The 11,207-nt window shown below is 36.5% G+C and overlaps 1 protein-coding gene and 1 pseudogene across 1 annotated transcript; one reads left to right on the top strand and one right to left on the bottom strand.

The window, feature by feature from the left end:
• The first annotated feature begins 1,231 nt into the window (after nucleotides 1-1,231).
• LOC106344857 lies at nucleotides 1,232-7,042 on the top strand (annotated as a pseudogene).
• Nucleotides 7,043-9,769: 2,727 nt separating this feature from the next.
• On the bottom strand, nucleotides 9,770-10,586 carry LOC106344856. The gene is made up of 3 exons (XM_013784155.1): nucleotides 10,353-10,586; nucleotides 10,096-10,273; nucleotides 9,770-9,858 (listed from the first exon to the last, which is right to left on the bottom strand). The coding sequence occupies exons 1-3, from the start codon at nucleotides 10,584-10,586 to the stop codon at nucleotides 9,770-9,772; spliced, it is 501 nt and encodes a 166-aa protein (XP_013639609.1).
• Between the last annotated feature and the right edge of the window lie 621 nt (nucleotides 10,587-11,207).

Raw genomic sequence — 11,207 nt, 5'->3', positions numbered from 1 at the left:
TTATAATTAAGTCGTCTGGCAAGTTTTCCAGCTGGAAGACTTCCAGTAGAACATTTTAAAGCTGACCTGAAAATTCGGAGAAGATATAGTCGCCTTCGACACAGCGGTTATATATCTGCAAAAATAGACGTGAAAAAAGAACGAGTGTATAAATTGATAGAGACAACGTTTTATGTTCATCTTTTCCTCAATCAATCACTCGACAGTAAGAGATATAACTTACCGGCGGCGGAGTTCAACGAGACGCCTCTGAGAGAATGCGCGCTAGGGTTTCCTCTCAGATCTTAAATAGAGGAAGCGGCTGTGAGAACGGTGGTGAGAACGACGGTGATAACGGGGGAGAGATAACCGGCGGTGAGAACGATGAATTAGAGATAATCGACGGAAATCGCCTTCGAAATCGCCTTTGAGAGAAACAACGTTAGGGTTTTCTGAATTTCGCGTAAAAATGAATAAAAAAAAACACCTTATATGTGGCCGGTAAATAATCCGGTTAGGTTTAAAAGTACATTGTAAAATTAAAGATTCGGTCCGGTTTGGGCGACTTACTAGTAAGTCGTCTGTTGAATACCGTACATCAGAAGACTTACTAGTAAGTCGTCCAAACCGGACCAAACCTTTAATTTTACAATGTACTTTTACTAACCACGTTATAAAGCCGTAGTTATACTTAAATAGTATTTACTATACACAGAAATAAACACACTTAGGTAAATTTTAAAGTTTTCAAAAAAACATTTATGCATTCCAAAATCTAACCCTAAGAACACATACAATACTACACATATGTTGGCAAAACCTAATCCAAAGAATATCATGACTCACTACTTTCACTCATCTATGTTGAAAACAATTAACTTTTGTTATATCTTAATTTATATCTCTTAAAACATATGTTAATTACATGATTTCAACTTTTCACTTATCAAAATATTTTTTACAAAAATTTTAAATTATTTCTAAGTAGAACTAGATTAGACGACTTTCCAGTAAGTCGTCTGGACGAGACGACTTACGGGGGTTAGAAACGTAAAAAAATTTCGTTTTTTTTGTTTGTTCACAAGTGGCTGGTTGTAATTTCAATAGACTTGTTAGTTTTGAATTTGATTCAATTTTGGGTTTAGTTTTGTATTTGAAATGAAGAAAGCAAAAAGTCGACCAAAAAAGAAAAGAAATCAAGCCGTTACGTTTTTAGGGCAACCATGAGATAACGCAGCGGAGAGGAGCATACGATTCGCATCAAGCAACGGCGGGAGGTTCTCTTGTCGAAGAGTCTCTCTCTCTAGGGTTTACACTCCTCCCACTCTCGATCAGTTTTGCTTCTCTTCCTCTTCCGTCGCAGTCATGCCTGGTTCCGAACCGTCAGAGATTAAGTGGCCAGCGAAAAGAGTGAGGGATACATATTTCGATTTCTTCAAGGGGAAAGGTCACAAGTTCTGGCCATCAAGCCCCGTTGTTCCCCACAATGATCCTACTCTTCTCTTCGCTAACGCTGGTATAATCGCATAATCTTCTCATCGGAGGATACTAATGAGTTCATTGTTTTGGAAACTTTGAGGTTCATTCACGGCTTTGTAGTTAGAGAGATTCATGTACTGTCTGTCTCTAAGGTTAGAAAAACTTTTAACATTGAAACGTCTCTGGCTTTTTCTTGCAAGGAATGAACAAGTATAAGCCAATATTTTTGGGAACGGCTGACCCAAATACCGAGCTTAGCAAGCTGACCCGGGCATGTAACACCTAGAAGTGTATTCGTGCTGGTGGAAAGCATAATGATCTTGACGATGTGGGCAAAGATACTTACCATCACACCTTCTTTGAAATGCTCGGTAACTGGTCCTTTAGAGATTATTTCAAGAAGGAAGCTATCGAATGGGCTTGGGAGCTCTTAACCAAGGTGATTCTTCTCTTTTCATTGTGTTGTATACTCTTTTTTTTTGACATCTCTTGCAACAATACGCCATAGTCTTATAACTGATTCATCTATTGTTGTTATCTCACTGTTTTTCATGCTTCAGGTCTATGAGCTACCGGTTGATCGAATTTATGCTGGTCTGCTGCCCGATCATGAGTCAAGAGATATTTGGCTTCAGTTTCTTCCACCTGCACGTGTACTTCCTTTTGGGTGCAAAGTATGGTTTCTTTACTACTCTTATCATATAAAAAACGATTTCTTCTAATGTAAATGAGCTACTTTTCATTTTCTGTTGAACCTTTAAATAAACAGAAACTATATATTTGTTCAATTTTGGTGATTAGACCTTTTAAGAGAAATATTTTTTTATGGAGTGCATGTCGATTGTAGATAATAACATTTTATCTGTGGCTTATATTTTTATATGAAATCTGCTATTTATTGAATCTCTCTTCTCTAAGGTTTCATCAGGTTTGCGAATGTTTCTTGTGTGCATCGACACATTGCTTTTCCAATGATAACTACTGTCAAGTTTAAGCTTGAATGTTTTACTTGTACCAAATGTATGCTATCGTTCTTTCATTTAACATTTGGTGAGACTGTAGGACAACTTCTGGGAAATGGGAGACACAGGTCCTTGTCGACCTTCTACGGAGATACATTATGATCGTGTTGGTAACCGTGATGCGGCATCCTTAGTTAACAATGACGATCTAACATGTTTGGAAATATGGAACTTGGTGTTTATTCAGGTACGTACCCTCTCTATCCCCAATGTTTTTTAGTTCTATTTTACTACTTTTTGGCTGGTTATTACGCTTGTTCTTTAATTCTGTAGATCCTGTAACTGGAAAACTATATTACGTTAGCTAGATTGTATTAGCTTCTTTAGCTTTGCTATTGTGTTCCCCTAACGGATCCTGTGTTCTATGTTTTCAAAATAGTTCAACAGAGAGATTTATGGCTCACTTAAACCTCTGCCTGCGAAGCTTGTTGACACCGGAATGGGTTTCGAGAGGTTGACTTCTGTTCTTCAGAACAAAATGATCGAGCAACTATGATACAGATGTGTTCATGCCTATCTTTGATGACATCCAAAAGGTAAATTTTGAACCTCCTGTTGACTGTTTCATGACATTAGGTTAAGGAAATGAGTTACTATTTTTTTGCTCCTCTTAGCCATACTTTTGTTGCCTCAATTTAGTTCTACCAGCATTTTAGTTTATCTATTTTCAAGTAAATCATGGGAGGTACTGTAGCTCTATGATCATCTTTGCCTACTCCTATCAATGTGCGGTATTATTGTTCGCCTTTTATGCGACATTGTCAAGTGTTTTGAATGTTTCCAAGGGTATGATGATCAAGGTGTCATATTTTGGGTACCTGGAGATCATTTCCTTGTTAGCTGTGTCACTTTTTATGTATTTTCTCAGTGAGAGAATTAAATACAGATTCCCGATTGCTCTTTTCCCTAGTTGCTTTGAATCTTAAAATGATGGGTTGATGCCTTCCTATTTTCAGGCTACGGGAGCTAGGCCATATTCTGGAAAAATTGGATTGGAAGATGTTGACAGAGTTGACATGGCTTATAGAGTGGTTGCTGATCACATTAGGACTCTATCCTTCGCTATTGCTGATGGCTCTCGTCCTGGTATGACCATTGTTTCTTGTCTAATTGGTGATGATACAGAAACAGATTTTTATTCAAACGTCTTAGTATTTGATTTTTTTTGAGTCATACGATTTTTCTTGCTCACCGAATTTATTACGGCATTGTTCTATTCTTTTGTAATTTGACAGAATGTCATACCGTATTCACTTTCTTGCAGGTAATGAGGGCCGTGAGTATGTTCTGCGACGTATTCTTCGTAGAGCAGTTCGCTATGGCAAGGAGATCCTAAAAGCTGAGGAAGGATTTTTCAATGGGTAGGAATCACCTCTTACTGTCGCAGCAAGTGTGTTTTAATCTATTTCTTCTGGGCTGGAGCATCTTTGCAAATGCAACATATGTTTCCATATGCGCAGCTTGGTCTGTTTTTCACTAAGCAGTTTATTATACTTTTTTATCTGCAGACTCGTAAGTTCTGTTATTCGGGTGATGGGGGATGTCTTTACGGAGTTAAAGGAACATGAAAAAAAGATCACTGAGATAATCAAAGAAGAGGAAGCAAGCTTCTGCAAAACATTGGCGAAGGTGAGGGCTGATTTTTGAAGTCCATCTAACCTTCCCACTTGTTATCCAATTATTATACTGGCTTTGCTGGCTCGTCTTACTAATGATTTTAAAAAATTCTGTTTAAATATCAATGGCCCCAATTATTATAGTATACACTTTCAAACTTCGTTGTCATTTAATTTTATCGATATTGTTTGGACATGATTCTATATACCATTCCTATAGGGATCCTTCTTCTGAAAGATTAATTGAATGACCTGTTTGCCCATCTACTTTCTTTTTTTTATATAGGTGAGTATAAGAACAGCTTGATTGATTATAAAGTTTTATGGCAGGGAATTGAGAAGTTTCGGAAAGCTGGTCAGTCAGTTCAGGGGAATACGCTGAGTGGAGAGGCTTGTATCTAATGCTTTTTGTTCTGTTTCAATATTTTATGTTACATGTTTCAGTATTTGTAACACTTTGCAATGTTATGGGGGTCGTAGAAACTGTACGTGCCTTTGTTTTATTTTCAAAATATATCTGTTCTTGTCTTTGCAGGATGCTTTTATCTTATGGGCGACATATGGATTCCCTATAGATTTGACTCAGGTATTTAGTTCATTGTATTTATTTCTAAAGTTTTGTGTGTTATTTTTGTGACTTCCATTCTCGTTTTTTAGTTAATGGCTGAAGAACAAGGGTTGCTGGTTGATGTTGATGGTTTCAACAAAGCCATGAAAGAGGCGAGGGATATATCAAAGAATGCCCAGAATAAGGTATCTAACTGTTTAACATATTTATTTTCATTTTCTCGAAGAGTGTTTGATGCTAGACTAACATTAGAAGATGACTAAAGTTTATAATATTAACTAATCTTCTAATATTTATTCTGTTAGCAAGCTGGTGGCACCATTGTCATGGATGCTGATGCTGTCATCAACGTTGCACAAGATGGGTGTTTCAGCAACAAATGATTCTTTCAAATACATTTGGTTACAGGTTTCTCTTAGCAATTCCACATAACTCGCGTTTTTTCATCTTTGTTTTTTTTTTTTTTTTGCGTACAGGTTGACTATGAGAGACGTAAACTCATCGCGCCTAATCATACTTGTACACATATGCTGAATTTTGCCCTGAAGGTATCCTTCTGCTATAATTTATGTTACCTAACCTGTATTTTGTTATTGTATCTCAAAACATTTATACCCCATGAATCTAGGAAGTGCTCGGCGATCATATTGATCAGAAGGGTTCAATAGTTCTTCCTGAAAAACTGCGATATGATTTCTCCCACGGTACATTCTTCAGTGAGTCAATTCTATTTTGATGTGGTTTGAGTGTCTAATAGGTTCGCCAATTTTGAGTAGGTAAGCCGGTTGATCCTGAAGATTTGAGAAAGATCGAGTCCATAGTGAATACACAAATTAAGGATGAATTAGAAGTATATTCAAAGGAATCTGTTCTCTCTGAAGCCAAGCGCATCATAGGTCTAAGAGCAGTGTTTGGAGAAGTAAGCTCTCCATCAGTTCGTGTGCTGTGCCTTTTTATTTTATGTTTTGTACAGTTTGTGAAAGCTTGTTCTCTTTTCCATTTAGGTCTACCCTGATCCTGTCAGAGTGGTTGCAATTGGGAGACGGGTGGAGGACCTCTTGGCTGACCCTGAAAACGATGAATGGTCTTCACTTTCATCCGAGTTTTGTGGAGGTCGGTTTCCACTGGCGTTAGTTACTTGGACCAAGAGATCCTTTTTTTCTGAAAAGAATATTGAATATTGGGTTCTTTTGAAATTTACAGGAACCCACATAACAAACACACGCGAAGCCAAAGCGTTTGCTCTTCTATAAGAGGAGGGCATTGCGAAAGGTATACGTAGGATAATTGCCGTCACTACAAAATCTGCATTTGATGCTCTGAATACGGCGTCTTTGCTTGAAAAAGAAGTAGATGATACGTCCAAGGCGGTGGGAAATGCACTAGAAAAGGTTCTCTCTCATCCCTTGACAAACTAAGACACCATGTGTTCTGCTCTTATTAATGTGAAACACTGATTGTGTTAGTTTCTTTTGCACATTCGCAGAAAGTTAATGCTTTGAAAAGACGAGTAGATGAAGTAGATATCCCTGCAGCCAAAAGGGCGGATATCAAAGCCAAGATTGCTCAGCTTCAGGTAATATTGCCATCTATTTTTTTTGGTCAAGAAAATATTAAAGTGGCTGTTTTTTCTTCTTACATCACAGAATGAAGTGAGAAAAGCTCAAAAGAAAATAGCAGAGGAAAACCTGAAGAAATCTGTATAAGTAGCAACAGAGGCAGCTGAGTCTGCAGCATCAGATGGGAAAACCTTCTGCATTGTCCAGCTTGATGTGGGACTTGATGCAGCTGCAGTTCGAGGGGCCGTTTCAAAAGTGATGCAAAAGAAGGTATCCGTATATCCGTAGAGCATTGTTCCTAGAAGTAATGATGTTTAACGTAAGGGCTTTGTTGGTGAATCTTGCAGGGAATGTCTGTAATGGTGTTCAGCACAGATGAAAGCACAAATAAGGCGGTTGTGTGTGCTGGAGTTCCAGACAAATCTGATTAGTTCAAGCAATTAGACGTCACAGAATGGCTGACAATTGCGTCAAGTCCCATAAAAGGGAAGTGCGGGAAAGGAAAAAGTGGTCTCGCTTCGGGACAGGTAAATGATGTTTCTCTTTAGTCTCCAATGGAGTTCCGGTCCACAAAGAGATCACAATTTCTATATGCTGTTTTGGTTTCAGGGAACGGATGCTTCCCAGGTGAGTTCGGCTTTGGACCTGGCTGCATCATTTGCCTCAATGAATCTCAACTGATGTGGTTGGGCGATTTCATAATCTGTTTTACGAGAACCACCTCCACTCATTTGATATCATTGTATACCATTGTTACACATTTTGTTGAGAATATATGAACTGTGTTTTTTCTTGTGATATTACAGTTCAATCGAAGTTATCTATTAAGAGCACCATTAATCCTAAAGGTGCTTAAGTGGGGTGTTTAAAAAAAATTTTAATTTTTTTTTTGTCTGAAAAAAAAAAGAAATTAAAAGAATGACCAATCGCGGACCGTCATGTGTCCGTGGAACCTGCGAACAGTGCAAGCAACAGCTGTTTGTGATGTCTAATTAAGCACTCCTTCTTCTTCTTCTTCTTTTCTTTCCTTTTTTTTTAATTAAAAAATGCTAAGCACCCTTTAAGCACTCATGGTTAATGGTGCTCTAATGTTGTGTTACCTTAACTTATAGTATTACTACTAGATGATAACCCGCGCGAATATATGAACTGTCTTATTTCTTGTGATATTACAGTTCAATCGAAGTTAACGATTAATGTTGTGTTACCTTTAACTTATAGTATTACTACTAGAAGATAACCCGCGCGGAGTGAGTTCTTATAATAATGTTTGTTTATAAAATGATTTTAACATTTTGCAATACTACAATCTTTATCGATTATAAAATGATAAACAAAAATGTTGGTCTCTTAAATATATCATCGCTGTTGAAGAGTTAACGTATTACATCTCATTTTAATTATTTTTAAGACTTCATATGCACAAAAAGAAATTAAGTTTTGCGGCTGACACAAATCACCAAAACCAAATAGGCAAAATCGATTGTATAATGACGAAAGGGGATTAGGTTTTCTGCTCTCGATTTGTTTATTATTGACTCTCCATAAGTGATTTCATTTTCTACCTCTATAGAATTGTGCTTTTGTTCTCGTTTTTGGTTCATTGATATGAGTTAAATTTCCTTTTTTAACTTCTTTTACGAATTCAGTGAATTACATAAGTGTCAATTAAAAAAAAAAAGACATCCGTAAAAATTAGTTTCATTCCATGTACATATCCAAGAATCAAAATTTTGAAAAAAAAAAACACCGGCAAACTATTTTAACAGGTTAGTGTTCAAATCTAATATATCAAGCTGTTATAGAATATAAGTGCGGACTCAAAATATAAATGTTTGTCAAGTATATATTCACCAGCTCGGTCTAAAAATCATCTAATTAGAACAACAAAACACATTACTTATTTTTAACAGTTCGGGTAGTATCTGAATCCGAACGGGTAATATAAGAACCCTAATAGATATCCGAAGATAACCAAACATAAGTATATTTAACTCTATATTTCTAGTTTATTTCTCTCATTTTATTCAAAATATTTATATTAATGATTTTTATTGCTCAAAATTAGATAATATACATATAATTATGAACAAAATCATTTGCTACTCACTTAAAATACATATCAAGTTCTTGTTTCTTGTTGCATCTAAAATTTCAAAAAAACAAATAAATTAGTGTCTTTCTATTTTTAGTGTTTTATCTATAAACCTATTAATAGTTTAATCTTTTAAAAATTAAAAAAAAAAACAATTAAGTTAAAATATATTTTAAATACAAAAAACTTAAACATTGAATAATTTACTTATTTTTTCTTCAAAATTTAAATATCTGAACCAGACCCAAAATATCCAAACCCGAACATAAGATACCCGAACCCGACTCGAAGTGTAGAAATACCCGAACGGGCTCTATACCTTTATACTGAAATATCCGATACAAACTCGAACGTGTGTCTGAACGCCACCCCTATGGTATATGATCATTTGTATCTTTTTTGAACAAAAAAAAAAAGATAAACCATTGATTATAAAAAATTTAATGTGGGACTTTTACCATTTTTAGTAATTTATAGTCGTTTTTAAAAATTCAAAATATAACATATAAGAAAAAAATCTAATTGTTTTTATTATATGCTTAATGTGATTGTTTAATTTCTTTTAATAGTATAAAATTAAACAAAAAAGAAAGAGGTTAGAATTTGTTTTATCAAATATGTATTATTCATGATCATTAATTGTCATATATATATTAACCATATTAGGTAATTCCGTAGCTTTTATTTAAGGAAAGAAAAAATATTATTTTGTACACTATTAATTAATTTGATAGTTAGTTTAATAAAAAGCATAGTATATGTTTATATGGACCAACTTATTTTTCTAACAATTCTAAGAATCATTCTCGTTAGTGTTGTCAAATGGGTTGTTCCGTCCCGTCCCGTACCGCAGCGGGCTCTCTTTCTTGCGGGTTACGGCGGGTCAGGCCCGCGCGGGCTGCGGTCTCCAAAAGCTCGGCCCAATCCCGCCCCGCCGAAATGCACAGTCCTTTACAGGTCGTCCCGCGGGCTGAGAGCCAAAAAGTGCACCAAGCGACTTCTTACCGGTGCATGCTGCTCCAGGACGCTACAGGCTGCTCCATGACACTTCTTGACGCTGCATGTTGCTCCAGTAGACCAGGATGCTTCATCTACATGTTAATGCTGTACGATTCAGGCTTTTATACTACATATCTAACTTCATATCAGTTCTTGAAGTCATGTACACCCGACACAAACAAGCTCGAGTTATTGGAACTGGAGGGTCTGTATTAAGAATGCAATTTCAGTTCAGTTCATATCAATTCTCTACTAAGATTGTATGTACTTGATGAGAATCTGTATCAAGTCATAACCAAATCTTAAAGTGCATGTAGAAGATGAGATGTTAAGTCTTAACCAATTTTAAATAAAGAAAAACACCAAATCATAGCAGTCAAAACAAAACCAAGCAAGTAAAACAAGATGAAGCAGATTGTTAAAAAGAAAAAACACCAAATTAAGAGAACAATTCAAGCTTCCTTATCTTCATCTTCCCCATTAACATTGGACTCAAATGATGGTACTTTCTCTTCTTCACCATCACCATCGATTTCTTCATCTGTAAATATCAGAAATATCATTTACTTACGATTAACGAGTAAGGGATAATGGTACTCTACAAGAAATAATAATGTGAATTAATTACCATGTGCCTAAGATTCGTATCACTTGATCCAATTTCTAGTGCATATCAAAGCTTGCACATTTTTTGGGAGAAGACGGCTCCTGTATTTGTTAATAACTCTGGATCCAATGCTAAAGGAGGATTCCGAAGCCACTGTTGTGATTGGAATACTTAGCAGATCACATGCCATTGCAGGCAAATCACCATACCGATGCGTATTATCTTTCCACCAATCGAGGATGTCCAAGCTCTGAAAATTATTAATGTCCAGAGGTGGTTCATCAAGATAAGCTTCTAGAGGCATTTTTCCACTCACAACCCCACTGACTTTGCGAAATGCAAAGAAATCCTAAGAAGGTTATTTAGAAAAAAAAATTAGAAATGAAAAGAGAGATGAACAAAAGGTTTTAAAATTAATAAACACTCACATCGTAGTTCCCAAACAGTCTCATTGACCTTGCTCCAGAAGCTTTTTGCGAAACAGTCTCACGTGGCTCTGTAGAAGGTGAGTTATTCTTGGATTTTTTGTCGTATGACTCAAACAAAATACTGAGCTTCTCATGCAAGTTCTTTAACTTTGCATCACGTGTACTCATGTCAAGCTTTTCCAAACAACATTCGACAATGGAAAGCTTAAACCTTGGATCGAAGACTGCTGCCATTGCAAAAAGACCACTGACTTCATCTCAATATTTATCGAACTTCTCTTTCATCGGTGGCACCATGTATCTCACAATCTCATCTTCGCTTGCCTCATTGATTCGAAGCCAATTATGGATCTGGAAAACCTGATAGAAATACAAGTTCGAAGTCGGGTAATTTGAACCAGACATCAAGCTTGTGATCACAGCAAACAGACCCAAAAAAATGCAGATATTGGCAGCTCTTGTCCATTCCTCAGCCGTGGGAGCCATTTTATAACCCTTCTTATTAAATGTCTCCAACTTAACAAATGCTCTACGGTACTTGATGGCTCTTTCAAGCATAAAGTAAGTCGAGTTCCATCTTGTCGGCACATCCAGTATTAGGCCGCCAGTTTCTACTACACCCGCAGCCTCGACAGATTTCTGGAACAAGTTTTCACGCATTTCCGATGACAGTACATACTTAACACTCTCTCTTACTTTGTGCAAAGAGTCTCCAATTACCTTCAACCCATCTTGAACTATGAGGTTAAGAATGTGAGCTGCACATCTGACATGGAAAAACTCTCCTCCACACAACAAAGCATCATTCAAATTCAGCTGCGATTTCACAATATCTTGCATCGAGTCATTACTGGT

This window comes from Brassica oleracea, chromosome C5 (genome assembly GCF_000695525.1).
Source record: "Brassica oleracea var. oleracea cultivar TO1000 chromosome C5, BOL, whole genome shotgun sequence".
Lineage (NCBI taxonomy): Eukaryota > Viridiplantae > Streptophyta > Magnoliopsida > Brassicales > Brassicaceae > Brassica > Brassica oleracea.
Note: the sequence above shows the minus strand (reverse complement) of the source record. Positions and strands in the feature narration are given on the sequence as shown.

Excerpts from the sequence above, each read along its gene's own strand:
- LOC106344856 (XM_013784155.1), bottom strand. The coding sequence starts at position 10,586 with ATGGCAGCAGTCTTCGATCCAAGGTTTAAGCTTTCCATTGTCGAATGT. Across the intron at positions 10,274-10,352 it reads GACTGTTTGGGAACTACGAT|GATTTCTTTGCATTTCGCAA; the intron begins GTGAGTGTTTAT and ends TAACCTTCTTAG. Across the intron at positions 9,859-10,095 it reads AATGGCATGTGATCTGCTAA|ATGAAGAAATCGATGGTGAT; the intron begins GTATTCCAATCA and ends TGATATTTACAG.